The sequence below is a fragment of the Cottoperca gobio genome, chromosome 3, assembly GCF_900634415.1.
Source record: "Cottoperca gobio chromosome 3, fCotGob3.1, whole genome shotgun sequence".
NCBI classification, from domain to species: Eukaryota; Metazoa; Chordata; class Actinopteri; order Perciformes; family Bovichtidae; genus Cottoperca; species Cottoperca gobio.
The window spans coordinates 8,071,755-8,088,319 of record NC_041357.1 but is presented as its reverse complement, the minus strand read 5'-3'; the positions used below and the strand labels follow the sequence as shown (position 1 = coordinate 8,088,319).

Here is a 16,565-nt window from a genome sequence, read left to right as displayed (position 1 = left end):
ATGATTAAACGCTAATTTGTCTGTCAATAGATTGAGAAATCTAATGTCTTAGCCAAATACTGAGGAAAATGCTCAAGACTTTTTGAAAAAAGAGAGAAAAAGAAAATGGTTTATCCTCTGAGGAGCGTTGATGTGCTCAGTAAAGTTTATGGAGATTTCACCAGTAGATTTTCTTATGTCTGGTGTATAAATTGAACTTGTGGTGCAATTGTGGTGCTAGAGGAAAAAGTCATCTAGTCAACAAAAACATTAGAATTCATCATCTGGGGACCACGAATACTACAATCATCAGCTTTCACGTTGCCTTGCAGCATCACTGATTAGGAACATTTCAACATGACCAGAAGTCAGGGAATCTCCAAACTAATTAGTCTATAGTTTTTAAAACAATACATTTAATAAAATCCTCCAGGGACCATGGACATGTTCACAATCACGATGGTAGTTTCAAACATATTTTAGGGAGGACTAAGAGGGGCAATGGAAAGACCAACCAACTGAAAAATGTTGGGTCTGGAGGCAAAAAATGCAGACTCTAATGATAGTAGCAGTAGAGCAGGCTACTCAATTAGCGGCCCGCGGGCCGGATACGGCTCTTCTGAACTTTTTGCTGGCCCGCAAGAGGTTGCCTGAAAATCGGGCTGGCATATATAGCATAAATAAAACTAAAGCCTGATTCACACCAAATGCGGCGAAAACGCAGTTATCTGTATGTTTGTGTCCTGATCATTTATGTTTGTTTGTTACTTTCAATTTTGTACTTTGGATTCAGCTTTTGTTTATATTAAATGCTCGCTTTTCGTTATAATATCGTCTGCTGAACTGCTTTTGGGTCCTCTCCTACACCACACCGTGACAGTCTCTTTCCAAGCCAAAGAAACCTAAAGTTGATTCTGAAAATCGTCACTTCCAGAGCGAATGGACTGACAAATATTGATTTACTTTGCCAGCCGCAACAAGTAAAAATCTGGTGTGTTTATCGTGCAACAAATGTATTTCCGTGATGAAAGAATACAACGTGAAGCGGCACTACAAGTCAAGTCACGGCTCGTTTTCTGCCAGATTTCCCGTGGGCTCAGAGGAACGGAAAAGGAAAGTACAGGGACCGCTAGCATCATTTAACGGAGTCAAGTGGCTTTTGGTCGCTTTTGCACGGAACAAGAGAGCCACAATAGTTGCTTTGTTTTAGTTCTCTCCTCCGCTGTGTCTGACTGACTGAGCCCCGCGAAGCAGAGGAGGGAATGTGAATGCGCAAAGTAACACAGTAAACACGGAAATGTGCACATAAACAAGATACATATCATTTAATAAAAGAGCACCTGTTCAATGTGAAAACTGAGTTCTGAATATAAAAAACAAAACAAAAGTGTAATTTCTCTCACTGACTCAAACAGGCTCAACATGACAGAAGTCTGATATGTTTGTTAGTTCTAACTGCCTGACTCAGGCATGTAATGTATTCTTAGTGTAAATGCAAAGACAGATCTATGTTCGACAGATTCAAACTGTTAAAGTGTAAACATGTATAAGATATGTATGTTATTGTGAGTCTGATGCTACTGTTTCACTATGTTCTATTTGCATTTAGTATTTCATTTTATGGATATGGACTTGTTTTCAAAGCACCTTATGTATGAGGAAGTGTTGAGGATATTATAAACAGGGCTACTTACTGGTAATGTGGTGAATACTGTTTTATTATATTCATCTTTCTTTCTACATTAGTGGACATGGACCTCTGGGGAAACAACTCTTGTCTCCTTGGTTTTAAAGATGCAACATTTTGCACTTTTGTGTGAAGCCTTGTAGCCACAGCTTTCCTACTGTTCTGAATGGACTGGTTGCTTTCTGTAATGAATTAAGGTGATACAATAAGTGAAACAAGGGGATGCACGTGACTAGTTCATTTCATGTATTAGTAACTATTAACACTACTGTAAGTAAGAGTTATTTGTAGTGATTCATTGACAAAGTATTGTGTGGCCCACAAACCCCCAGTGACTTTCCTATTCGGCCCACTTGCTAAGGAAGTTGAATAGCCCTGCAGTAAGTAGAGGTAGTAATGGCAACAGTAGTAATAATAATAATATATTTTTTTATTAATAATAATAATAATAATAATAATAAATAATAAATATATATAATAATAATAATAATAATAATAATAATAATAATTGGAAAGCAAACCTGGTCTGAAATCTTATGCTCTTCCTCCTCCATGTGTTTCTGCTCCCTCCTGTCCTTCTCTTCATGTGTGAAACTCAGTTCTTCTTCCTCCTGGTCATCTTCATCTCTGGGGCGCTGGTGGGTTTCTTCGGACCTCCACTCCCTCTGCAGAGCAGCCTGTATCACTTCCCTTTCCTTCTGCTCCTCCTGCTCCACCTCCCCATCCACCCTGCATGCCCTTCCGCTGTGGAGGAGATGATTTAACTGGTTAATAAAGAAAGGGCGTGTTCAGATCCCAGGATACAAAGACAACTAATACTGAGCAAAGGGGAGTGGGGAACACACCGTGGCCTCATCGTCCCGGCCACCAGGTAGGACGTCCTGTCTGCTGGTTGGCCCATGGCGTGTTGCAACCTGCTGTCCTGTGGCAGGAAGACCGTTGAGCTGTACGAAGTCCTGACTTCCTTTTTGTTGCTGGACATCTAAAATGAACCAAAAGTAAAGCATGTTACTCTGTTACTCATGTTACTGATAATATGTATCTGAAAATATGGACATGTACCAGAAAGGTAAATAAGTTACAATGTTTTCTGCAGACTGACTTCGGCTACAGGTTAATATTAAATATTAAACTTGAAAGTACGTTTTTATCTTCATGGCATCATATATAACATAGTGTGAAGCTTGATATTACCTGCCTGAGCAGTTTCAGAGAACTCATTAAGGGCAGTATTATCAGTATTATCGGAATTATTTCTTTATTTTTTTTATTGTAAACCACCAATCTTGGGGCAAGCACACTTGCAAAACAGGGCTGTTGTTCCTTCAATTGTCCTTTCCAAGTGTAAATAAAAGGTTGAGGTAGTTACAAATAATTACAATGTAAGTCATTATTACTGCCTTAACTGTCATAATGAATATTTAAACAACATTTAGAAAACAACAGATAACCAACCCAGTGACACTCTCAGTCAAACCAAACGCGAAGCGTGATTACATATGAAATCAATGCAAAGACGCAAAGACAGGACTACATGGTAAATTCTGAAAACATGTATTTATTACTTGATTCCAGCTACCGAGCTGTGTGTGCCTCTAGATGGTCTAATGAACCTAGACACAACAGCGTATCTGGGATTTACACAACAGGTACAAGGCAGCAAAAGTGGTAATTTTGGTCTTTGTTGATGGTGGAAGTAAATGTTGCTAAGTGCTGTGATATCTATGATAGCTGTTTAGGGCAGATATTTGTTAGTTGCAAAATACTCCAAAAAACACTCCAGCGGTATTTGCTCAAATAACGCAATGCAAAAATTTGCTTCGCGTCTGGTTTAAACACACTTTTGGGGCTTAATGGATTGCAATTTTACAAAGTATTTATTGCAGCACTCCAAAAAAAAGATTGGAAAGACAAATGAAAATGGAATAGTCTTGATTTACAATTGATGTTGTGAGAATGGTCAGAAAAGTCCAGAACAATACAGACTCATCTGTTCAGAGAGTCCCAGTATTGAGTGCATTGATATGTTGGGCGGTGTACCTTCTCTGGAGGTCTTGTTGAAGCTTCCTGTGACCGACTGCTTTGTTCAGGCTCACATCCCACCTCCTCTTTACGCTCCTGCTGTTTCTCATCTTCACCCTCCTGCTGTTTCTCCTCTTCACCCCCCTGCTGTTTCTCCTCTTCAGGCTCTGGTTTCCCCTGTGGTGTTGAAGGTCTCTGCACTCTGGCCCTGCAGTCATCCTGCACCTCCTGCTCATTACGATTCTCCAACCTTTGACTCCAGTCGCTGAAGCCCTCGTCCTCCTCCAGAACGAAGCAGCGTCTGGGCTTCAGCTCCTCGTCTAACCTGAGAACCAATGAGAACTGCGACCTTAGACCTGTCTGGAGGTGTTGGTTGGAAGTTTTGTTTTGAAGAAATGCAGATGTGATACAACCATGACAGTGGTTCAGAGGATTGTACTTAATATACTTAATTAGATGGACCAAAGCTTTATTTCTTAGCCTGGATGAGCCCTTCAGTCTGAATCTAAATAGACACATAATAAACTCAGACAAATACAAATGCCAGCTGCTGCATGATACACACGGGAGGAAATGAAGGCCATATGTGTATATGTAAAATTTGTATATCATAAAATATTCTTCTCAAAATGTATAAAGTCATGGATGCAAATTAAAAGCGTTTCATAATATAATGTGGACTGAATACATTTCTGTATTCCACACATGCATTTTAAATACTTGTGTATTAGAACCCAGCCTGTGTTAAATATTATACATTAAAAAGGATGTTTCCTAAAATAAAGACCTTTTGAGATTAATTTAGGTTGTGATTGAGACTGTATGAACCCCTAGTTATTGATACATATCTGCTTAATGACCCAGCCTATCAAGCTCTGCCACACTGCCATTGTTTGCCTCATCTTAATGTTTGACAAAATGTTGCTGAATACTAAACAAGCTAAATCCAGATCTGAAGCATGAGGGATGCCACAGATGTGTTCTTCTTATGTCCGGTTGTAAAGGTTTAAAACTGCTCCTGCACGGTGTGAGAGAGTCTCCTGTTGCTGCTGACAGATAACCAAGTGTCACCCAAAGGTTTCTCACAGGGCGGTGAGTGTTGAGCCAGGCGGCAGGTGGCAAACAGGACCTGCAGCTTCAGGCTCTATGGCAACAGAGACGGTGACCGTGGAAACAATAAACAGAGAGGCACTGCAGCCTCCTGTTCCAGGTCAGCTCACATGAGCAGACCTCATCAGCACTAACTAAACACCTAAAGGCTGATGGTTATTTTCCAGAGAGATTCAAGTGGTTTCTAGATGTAAACTGTGTGTGTGTTTAACCTTCATTTAATTCAGGCTGACAGGGAAATTATCACACACAGTCACAGCGTTGGCTGAACAGTGCAAACACAGTTTTTACTTTCAGTACAGTCTGAAGCGGATTGTTAGTCGAGCCTTTCTTATGTTAACAGTATGACCTCCTCCAAAGTCGGTATAGTCTCAGTCTTTCTTAATTTTATTTGGTGGGAGGTAAGACCGTATACAATATAAATTATACAACTTAGTTATAGAATAGTTTTATGTTTTGACTAAAAAACTTCTGGAACTAGAGGCAGAGATGCAGTCGTTTGGCAACACTCCTCCTATCTCTTATTTATGCATTAATATGTAGGAATCAATAAAGTAGCGAATTTGATTGACTTTATATACGTTTTAGATCTGTTATAATAATATATCCTCATTTATTAATTGATTGTATATTTTGAATCTGCAGAATAATTATAGCTGTAAGTTAATTATAGTTGAGTAAAAAGTACAGAATTGTCCTCCCAATTGCAGTGGAGTCATAACAGTAGTAGTTGTGTAAATTAACTTTTCTGTTACATGATTATTGTTACATTCTAACAAACACTGGTTTAGCATCCAATATTAAAAGATTGAGGCTGAAGACAGTTTGGTTATTTTGTACACTGACTAGTATCTTAAATGTAATGATCTAAATCTTGGCCACTGTTCTTTTGTTTTTGGGCAACCAAATATAACTGTTTGCTTGCTCTCTAAGCTTCAGTGTCAAGCTACTGTGGTACTAGCAACAGTAGATTAATATAATTCAAATTTCCAGGCAGGAGGAACCATGAAGCTAATGACTGAAGCAGCTCACAGTGCAGTATGTGATGAGTGCACTGCCGTTTACTTCGCAGTGCTGTAAATGAGCGTGCTCAGCAGCTCTCAGTCTCAGGTGTTGAGGATATTTGCCTTCGAGAGATGTCACATCTCTGACTGATCAAACAGAGACTGCAGCTCTCTCAGCTCATTCACCTGCAGCATCACTGGACTGAACCTACTGATTAGGAACAAACAAACAAGTCTGTTCCACAGTAATCAGCACTGCATGTAATGGAGACTCAGCTGTAAACAGCTAAGACAGTTTTACAAAAAACAAATGGGTCGCCTCACCTCCAAAATTCAAAACACAGGACTCACATCTATCAGACCCAAACAGAGCTAAGGAGAGCTAAAGAGACACAAGCCAAATGTTGTTCTCACTAAAGGTTTTTACTCATCTTCAAACCAATAGTTTGACATTTCAGGAAATTTGCTTATTAGAATTATTACAGGTGATTTACAGGTCAGAATGTTGCTATGAATGTTGACTGAGACTGCAGTGAATCTACAGCCACATTACAACAAGTGTTACAGTTATAGTTACATAGAGACACAAGACAGTTGTAAGTCCTATACAGAGGAATAAAATGTGTGTGTGTGTGTGTGTGTGTGTGTGTGTGTGTGTGTGTGTGTGTGTGTGTGTGTGTGTGTGTGTGTGTGTGTGTGTGTGCTGGTGTTTGCGTGTGCGTGTGCGTGTGTGTGTGCGTGTGCGTGTGTGGGTGTCGTACTCACTCTGTGTTGTGTGTGAGATTGTTGGGCTGGGGGGGCTCCGGCCAGGAGGGGCTTCCCTCTCCTCCCTGCGTCTCTCTGGCTCTCCTCCTTCGCTCCCGCTCCACCTCTTCAGCATCCTCCTGGCTCCGCTCGGCCGTCAAACTGCAACCAACATGGTCACCAACAGGCTGTCACCACACTCATTTAAGAACCTATTGGAGCCAGTTAACATCGCAGGTGCTCCAAGGATAACACTCTGAATGAAACTGTCCCTGAAGAACCTGTGTGTCGAAGAATTCCAGCCTTTTCAGGTCAAAAAGATGATGTAACTCCACACTAACTCACTCTAAGTAAAATCTTTAGGCTGCGCAGATCCATCCAACGGAAGTATTATAGATGTCTTGTGCATCATTTTATTGGCATTTTCTCAAATATAGTCCAGACATATTTGGTATCTGGACATTTAAAACATAGACTTGCATTGGTTTGAACAATGTTTGGCAACACAAAATGAGTAAATAATAACAGGTAAGTGGTATCAACTCAAGTTTATCCTCCATAACCACCAATAAAAAACTAAACTAGCTGTGAAAAAATAATTATCTTTATTCATTTGTTTGATACTACTTGATCACTTAAAGAAAAACTGAAAAGAGATGTTGATGACTATGATGAAGTTGTTTTTCCTTCCTCTACCTCTGCTTCGAGGGAAGCCGCACCAAATCCCTCAATCCCCAGAGACTGAGAGGCTCCAGATACTCTATTGTCCAACATATCATTCTAAAATCATGAGCATTAATCTGCTGCTATAACAGCCTCCACTCTTCTGGTTTCAGTCTTTACATCAGATTTTAAAACGTGGCTACAGGGATTTGATCCCATTCAGACACAAGACCATTAGTGAGGTCTAACATTGATGTTGTGTGATCAGGTCTGGCTCAGGCTCACAGTCTGTGGCGTTAGATGGATATTCCACACGAAACTGGGAAAACCATTTCTTTAGGAAGATTACTTTGTCTATGGGGATTAAGTTGAAATAGGAGAAGGTCTTCTTCCCTTATTTTTGCCACAAAGTTGGAATTACATTATGTGTAAAATATCATTGTGTGATGGAACTTTAAGATTCAGCCCCAGACCGAAAGTACATGTGGTGAAGTCGAGAAATGAAAACCATGTTATCCCTGAACCACTTTGGCAGCCGACTACATATTATTTACATTCCCTATTTGTCGAGTACAACAGCGAAAGGTATCTTTAGAAAAACATATCTATTGGTATTTTTTCAGTTAAGAAGTTTTTACAAAGTATAGGGAACAAAGTAGATGTTCTTCTCTTTTGTAGAAAGCTCATTCAGTCCTTCTGTTTCCAGAGAGAGGGGACTTGATAACAATAACTCTCTTTATTGTCCAAGCACATCTGGTGGAGCTCAAGCCAGCTGCTTCATTTCAATCTCTGGAGAGAAACAAAGAGAGAGGGGGGAGGAGGTGAAGAGGTGGAGGAGGAGCAGGGTCGGAGGATGGCGAGAAACTGTAATCTTGAGTAGCCACAACTCCATTTCGTCATACTTATGGCGGTCTGGAGAAAGTCTGGTCAAAACAATTGGAATAACAAGAAGCATGTCTTGAAATCACTCGTCTCTGGAGAGCACCTGTGGATTAGGTACAAACAAGTCCTCCAAAGTGTGTCATTGTTTTCAAAGGATAATTACGGTTTACAACTTGGATCTTACTGTATGTATTTCTTTTTATAACTTTGTGCTCACCAGAGTAATTGCTGAGGTCTAAGGCAAGAAACATGACATTCATCCATGTTTTAAACCAACACTTCAACCAACACACGGGTTAGCCAAACTTGTTTGAAAGAGAAAACAAAGGCTGGAATTATTATTACCTAAAAAGTTTACAGACTGACTTCTACTTTGACCTACTGCACTGACTACTTACGCAGAATTATTTTTTATCAAGATTCCTAGGTACACTCAATTTTACTTTGGTTAAAACAATCTGGCTTATAATGGATCTTTTTTTTTACTATCTTTATTCAAGAGCGTGTTTTTCTATTTGAGAGCTTGCCTCTTTGATTTTACGTTCAGATTATGTAATGCTTTCCCTGGAAAGGGATGAATGAAACTGGTTTACTGTCAATCAAGCCAGCTGAGAATGAAAATAAAATAAATGTGAAATCAAGAAGGAATACTCTCAAATAGAAAAACACGCTCTTGAATAAAGATAGTAAAAAAGTTCCATTGCTAAACTGTTAGCATGTTAACAATCTGTCTAGTTGCCTGAATGATCAAATTCCTTAACTCATAGGATTTGTACATACATAGCTATATGCCACTTTTCATAAGTATCTATGATCCTGGGGCCGGGTGCTCTGTCACACAGGTGGCAGTGATGGTCAGGGACCTTGATAGACCAGACCCGGGCAGCAGAGGCTGGCTCTGGGGACGTGGAACGTCACCTCTCTGTGGGGGAAGGAGCCGGAGCTAGTGCGGGAGATGGAGCGCTACCAGTTGGATCTGGTGGGGCTTACCTCTACGCATAGGAACCATATTCCTGGATAGGGGTTGGACTTTATTCTTCTCCGGAGTTGCCCAAGGTGTGAGGTGTCGGGCGGTTGTGGGGATCCTCACAAGCCCCCGGCTGAGCATCGCTACGTTGGAGTTCACCCCAGTGGACGAGATGCTCGCCTCCCTACGCCTTCGGGTTATGGGGGGGGAAACTCTGACTGTTGTCTGTGCCTATGCCCCAAACCGCAGTTCGGAGTATTCGGCCTTCTTGGAGACCCTGAATGGAGCCCTGCAGGGGGCTCCAGTAGGGGACTCCGTAGTCTTGCTGGGAGACTTTAACGCGCACGTGGGAAACGATGGAGACACCTGGAGTGGCGTAATTGGGAGAAACGGCCTCCCTGATCTAAACCCGAACAGTCGTTTGTTGTTGGACTTCTGTGCTAGTCATGGAATGGCCATAACAAACACCATGTTCGAACATAAGGATGCTCATAAGTGTACGTGGTACCAGAGCACCCTAGGCCAAAGGTCAATGATCGATTTTGTGATCGTATCATCTTATCTGAGGCCGCATGTTTTGGACACTCGGGTGAAGAGAGGGGCGGAGCTGTCGACTGATCACCATCTGGTGGTGAGTTGGATCAAGGGGTGGGAGAAGACTCTGGACAGACCTGGTAAGCCCAAACGGCTAGTGCGGGTGAACTGGGAACGTCTGGAGGAAGACCCTGTCTGGGATATCTTCAACTCACACCTTCGGCGGAGCTTTTCAGACATCCCTATGGTCATGAAGGCTGAGTCATGACCGAAAGAACGAGATCACGGGTACAAGCGGCCGAAATGTTTTTTTTCAGTCGGGTGGCTGGCGTCTCCCTTAGAGATAGGGTGAGAAGATCAGCCATCCGTGAGAGACTCCGAGTAGAGCCGCTCCTCCTTTGCATTGAAAGGAGCCAGTTGAGGTGGTTCGGGCATCTAGTAAGGATGCCACCTTTGCACTTCACAATCTTTTTAATCTGTCAAACGTTAGTCAGGTGCCTATTTGTTATGTGTGACACATAGAACACTGAAACAGGTTTTGCTCCTCCTGTTACTGGATCGTTACCGATGCAGACGATCGGAGACAAACGTCACAATCCTTATTCTGTGCAAAAATATATTCCAAAGTTTCCGAGTTAATATGAGGCTTCATCCTTTTCAGTTAGACAAGTTAATTAACTTAATTTAAATTCCAGGAGATACTAACTTGATTTGATCAACTCAATTGATCCTCCTGTTAGTTTAAGATAAACTTTGCACAGAACGAGTACCGGTAAAGATCTGCTGGTAAAAGCTGATTGTGAATGTAGTCCCAACACTGCAGCTGCATCATGGAAGTAAAACAGGCCAAAGCCTTGAGCTTGTTGGTTAAAAGAATATATAAAATATGCAGACATTTTGCCTTTTTACTGGCCAGTTGTGGTTAAATTCAATTCAAAGGCCTTGACCCAGATATATGATTAATTTTCCCAACATGTGCTCATCAAACATTTGGCTGAATGAAATCATTACTTTAAAGTGCAAAAAACAACTTCAAATATAAAAGGCTGATGCTGATGATGTCATTGGTCATGGCTGTTGGTGAGGACACGGTGACCATGAACGGCTGTGAGTCAAACATGCTGCGGTCATTACCATGTGGGAAAGTGACCTACATAAGATCAAACTCACTAGAGATGAAGATGGAGCCATATTGGCAAGAGTAAGTCTTTAGTTTCTGTAAATCAATTTGATGTGAGATGATATGGATGTTTTGGTTTCTCACTCATGCCATTTGTTGGGGGAACTGGATCAACTGGGGATGAAGTTCGATTGTCTGGACCTCATCATCGCAGCCTGAAATGCAACAAAGGGAAGGAGTTTGAAATCCTTAAAGGACCTTTATCGCTAGTGTTGCATGTTTATTAAGCCGATTACTACAAATTATATATATTTTACTCCTCACTTAAAATAATAAGTTGAAGATATTATTAATGCAGACAACGTATTATCTTGTGTGCATAAGATGGACCTTGTTCAAGTTATTATTTTATTATCAAAATAGAGATTTTGTATAAAAAAAGATAAAAACATATGCAGATAATGACTAAATATATTGCCTGTCTGTTTATATTTATTTCATTTGCAACAGCAAATACATTTAAAAACTGATTACGTAACAAAATGAGAAAATGCTGTTAATGATGTGATTTCATTTTCATATTAAAAAAGGGGCAAAAATGCTGATTCTGAAAGGATCAGTAAATATGTTTATTGATAACCTATTCATTTGTATTAATATGTTTTGGCACTGACAGTACTTAGTTAAAGTTATGGGAAGATCATAGTCTGGTTTAATACAAATCAGCAGTATGACAACAGTGATGACAACATGTTTATAATTTGTTTAGTCGTCATCACAATCCTTTCCTCACCTAACCAAAGTGCTTGTATGCCAAACCTAACTACAGACAAGATTCTGGATGCACTTTGTTGTTAAAGTCCTGAGCTTTGCACGCCCTCCATCCACCCTGACCACCTCTCTGTGACTCAAGTGCGGTAGTTTTTCATTCACTAAAAACATCTCTGAACGTAATCCAGGCAGCGGTTATGTTTGACACCACAGTGTAATTGCCGAATCAATTTAGTGCTGCTTATAGTGCTATAAACTTTCTAGGAGACATGGTTGCTTGTGCACACAAGATGAAAAAAATAATATTTTTGGACATTGGGAGTTCTGTAAATATCTCTGAACAGGGAGCTGGAAAACCTTCCAGTGATGACAAATGATATGCTGACAGCTGAGGGCAACAAGTAACTGCCCTCCACCAAAAGGCATTATGTGTTTAATGTAGGGAATCACTAAGTATAGTAGTTGTAGATGATGCATGTCTGTTTTATTCACACAGTGAATAATTGCTGTTGCAGGGTATTGTCTCTGCAGGACAGTCTGTACTTCCAGGTACCTTCAGAGTCTGCTGGGTGATTTAACTTGATCCTGTGAAGCATAAATGTGAAACGAGCAAATTATGGGAGAAATCTGTCTATTACGCATCACTTTTTCCACCATTTACACAATGAGGCAATGGAGGCCTGGGGAACTGCATGCTCTTTGTGTGTGTACGTGTGTGTGTGTGTGTGTGTGTGTGTGTGTGTGTGTGTGTGTGTGTGTGTGTGTGTGTGTGCGTGTGTGTGTGTGTGTGTGTGTGTGTGTAGTTGAGCAGGAGGGGGTTCAGGACTCAGCCAGATGATGTCATGGCCATTAAGAAAGTTGCAGCCATAAAAGAAGCCATTGAACTCCGAGCTCAGTGTCATTTTCATAGTGAAGTCACACAGCAATGTTCCACTGATCACTGAGGAAACAAGAACCTCACTGATGATGAGGAACAGTAGTTAGGAGAGTGAAGCAAATATAGAAAACAACACATTAAATTAGGCTCCTTGTGCCTGTTAGAGATGATGACTCAGACGGAGAACTAAATAGTAACAGAGTACAAAGGTGAACGAAAGGATACAATTAAAGGGGCTTGAATTGAAATATATTGTAATGATAGACAAATTATAGAGCCTCCACCATCCTTCTTAAGAGGGAGTATTAAGTGGGGGAGCAGGTAGGTACTGTACTCATAGGTTTTTAAAATCTCTATTTGCAAATTAAGTAGCAACTGTAACTGTCAAATAAATGTAGTGGAGTAAAAAAAATTAATAAGCGGAAGTGCCTTTGGGTAGATTTTGTAGTTAAAGATGTTATTTAGTGCAATTTAAGTATGCAGTTCGCATTTGAATCCAATCAGCCAGACCACTTGCCAACCACTGCCACTAGCTGAGGCCCATGTCTTATAGCACTGTGGTACGACACCTCTTTGCACACTGGTGTCGTACCACAGTGCTTTAATAACTTCAGAGCAGTTACAGAATGAAGAAAAAACATAAAAAAGAATGAAGCCATTTTTGAGGAAATCGGCAACAATATGAGAAAGGAGGGCTATGCAAGAACGTGGCTGCAGTGCCTAATAAAAGTAAAGCATCTAAAAATATCATACAGGACTGCAAACGACTCCATTCAATAAAAGCAGTAACAACCGGACATCCGCAATCCATCACACATTACTTAAGTGGTTCATGAGTAACACAGCTTGATTCATGAGGTGGGTGTGAAACTCTGGAAACCAAATGACTTGGGAAAAAACACATTTTGTGAAGAAAAACGTTATTAGGGTACTTTGCAAGCATATATGAGTCGTACAACCTGTCAGTTAAAACGGATTATTAATAATTTAAAAGCCGACAGATGATGTTGACGGTGGACCTGTGTAGCAGTTCTTGAACTCAGCCTTGCATTCATTACAATCACCTCTGACAACAGGTATCAGCCGGAGCCTTTGAAATAGGCTCAACCGGATCGTAGAGCTTGGTCTCGTCTTCTGTATCTTTGTTCTCTGCTCATCTTTTGTCTGGTGTTCCGCATGGTTTGATTCTAGGTCCCTTATTGTTCTCTATTAAAGAATACAGTATACCCTTCTTAACCCTTCACAACCACTGCATGCTAATACTGAGGCAAATGCAGAAATGCTTTAAGCTGCAATTTTCTAATAGACATGACACCAATCTCTGACTGTATTCAAATGAATGGAAAACACCTTCATTTTTCTCGTGAGTACAGCGTCGATGCATTTCTCGTTCAGTGTTCAGAAACCAACTTCATTTGTTATAATGTAAATGTAGCTACAGCATTTTTCCTAGTTTGGATTTTTATTGTTTCAGTGATTTACAAAGATTGTAAGAAGCGGTAAATATGACACAACATGTTTTCTGCAGAATGTGATCCCTCCACATTTATAAGTAGGTCAAGTCTCTCATGCCGTCAAACTATTAACTGCTCAGGATGAGTCAGCTGATCATCGGACGTCTATATAATATGTGAGTGATGATGGTGATCTTGTTTTAACCAGTGATAATCAAGTTTTATGACAAGGTCAAGGTAAATATATAAGTAAGTAATTCTTTCACTAATGTACATTTATTGTTTTCTGCTTATGTGGGCGTCTTTAGCATACTTTTTTAAAACATATTTTAAGTAAATGGTTTACATAATTTAATTTATATATTTCAATGTTTAGTGTTCAAGTTTGTGTGTTCTGTGTTAAATCTGGCAGGCAGACAAATTTACCTTCAGGGATAATAAATTTAAAATTAAAGTACAGATATAAGCAAACAATCACCCTTCCCAATTACAGTTCTAGAAAAAGACACATTTTCTGACAAGAGCTAATGCCAAAAACATCCTCCTCTTACAATAATTAGAGTAACTATGAGCCTGGGTTTTGGGTTTTACCCCCGCTTGATGTCATCTTGTTTTTTTTACAGGAGACAGAACATCAAAATTTTGAGCAAAGAGCAAGTGACAACCACCAAGGCTAGCTGTGAGAGGCTCAGTCAAAGCAACCTGCCAATTACCCACACCTACTCCTAAACATACTCCTCGTTACGACTTAACTTCTCCTAAATTAAATAATTGCACACATTAAAACAAGTGGGAAGACATAAACATTTGCTTTCCATTTGTGGTTTATAAAAGTTGAGGAATATTAGTTTCAATATATTATTCTATTATAAAATAAGTATTCTGTCGGATGCTTTACAGTTACAAGTATTAACAGTATCAAACGTATCAATAGACAAGTCCTACATTTTACGAACAGACTGACGGGTAGATAGATAGATTCAACTATTAATACAGCACAATACAGAAGATAGTAAGTTTTATATAAAAAAAGTATAGTTATTTTTATTTATTATTTTTTGATGACAGGATTAAAGCTGTTGATCTAAAACATACATTCCTGAGTGGTGACAATTTATCAAATTCCACAGAGCACGCCTTTAGCTAATTTAATTTATTACATTTACATTTTTTGTTTAATTTCATCCAGCAGGTACGAGTAAAAAAATTATAAATCTGTCATCATCATATGTTAAAAGCATGTGTCTCTCACCTGATGAGGTTCTGCAGGAGCTGTCGGCTGGAGCTTTTTCTTCTGATGGACTCTGACATTGTGGACTGGTCCGCTCCTGGTCTGTGGGCCGGGTTCTGATGCTGGTCGTCAAGCAGCCTCTGGTCCTGGGTCTGACCTTGGTTCTGGTCCTGGAGGCTTAGATGTTCTCTACAGCTGCTCTCTTGTTCTTCTTCGTGTGTCTTTGTGGCTCATGTTGGCCTTTCTCTCTCTCTCTCTCTCTCTCTCTCTCTCTCTCTCTCTGTTTGGTCGCAGCTCTCTCCTCCCTCCATGTGGTTTTCATTGAAGCGTTTTGACCCCCCCCTCTCTCACCCTAACAGGGGTCATGTGACTCACCCAGGGGGAAAGTAAGATGATATCATAACAGTGGATCAGTGACAGTATTATATTTACATATATTGTACATATTCATATTGTGAGGGAGTGACACAGTGAGTGTTTGTATGCAGTCGTCTTCTCAACACATTTAGAGACTCTGGCTTGTTATAGAGAGAAAAGAGAAAAACGCAACCCCACTGCCCCTCACTGCGCTTTAAAAATGCAACAATGACTGTGAAATGCAGTCTTCTCCTTTGTTGTGGTTTTTTCAACAAAAACAATAAATGTATCTATATTTCTAGAAAGTGACCAGATTGGAAATGTTCTGTTCTGACTGCTGAAGCAACATTATGTAACTATTTTACCTAAAAAAAAAGAGCTTCAAAATCATTGTAATGACTTTAATAAGGAGAATAGTGCCTCTGTCAGTCCCAATCTGCGCTCCATACGGCTGTTCTTGCACTGTATAACTTTGATGAATAGGTCATACAATCTATGCAAGAAGGTGTGACTTGGTGCAAAAGTGACGCTAACCGCTAACCGCTAACTGCTGCTAACAGTAACTGTCATCTGTCATCAGTTAGTTAGCTGTCAGCTCAGTTAGCTGTGCAAGCTCAGAGCACCTGGGTAGTGTTGGCTTGCAAAGTAGCCTTAGACCACTGGGAGAGGGGGGGCGGGGGACAGAGGGGTTGCTTGCGGAGAGCGCGTCGGCGTTGTGTCAGAGCTGGGCCAGCGGGCAACGTAGGCAAACCGGGTTAGAAATCTCACTTTTCAACAGAAAAGAAGAAGAAAGAGAGATTGTTTTGTACATGATCTGTGACAAATTAATGCAATAAACTAAAACAATGGCAGAAATGTGTAAGATCTTTTTATTTTATTGTATAGACTTGTTGTTTAATAAGAGTACACCTTAAACTTTTTTCTCTATCTTTATTGTACTGGAAATAAACACAAATGAAGCCCAAGTAAAACAGATTGATCATAGAAAGAGTGTACTGCATAAAAACATCAACAGCAGATAACTTGAAATGAGAAATGTAGATTAAAGAAGAAGCCATGGTGCATAAAACTCAAATATGAGCAGCAGCAGGCTGAGAACCAGGCTGAAAGAATAGTGAGTTTTGTTGGATCTGGTTACTGTTCCGCAGGTATGAATAAGATAT

At 40.2% G+C, this 16,565-nt stretch overlaps 1 protein-coding gene across 1 annotated transcript in view; it reads right to left on the bottom strand.

Annotated features, from left to right (window-relative positions):
* The window catches only part of LOC115006322 (lymphocyte-specific protein 1-like), a 30,998-nt gene extending 15,690 nt beyond the window's left edge, over positions 1 to 15,308 (bottom strand). The window contains exons 1-5 of the mRNA XM_029428503.1: positions 15,067 to 15,308; positions 6,568 to 6,708; positions 3,707 to 4,013; positions 2,512 to 2,648; positions 2,188 to 2,410 (exon numbers count right to left, since the gene is read on the bottom strand). Of these exons, the coding sequence (XP_029284363.1) occupies positions 2,188 to 2,410; positions 2,512 to 2,648; positions 3,707 to 4,013; positions 6,568 to 6,708; positions 15,067 to 15,125 (867 nt within the window). The 5' untranslated portion in view covers positions 15,126 to 15,308. The remainder of the gene's footprint in view (positions 1 to 2,187; positions 2,411 to 2,511; positions 2,649 to 3,706; positions 4,014 to 6,567; positions 6,709 to 15,066) is intronic.
* Between the last annotated feature and the right edge of the window lie 1,257 nt (positions 15,309 to 16,565).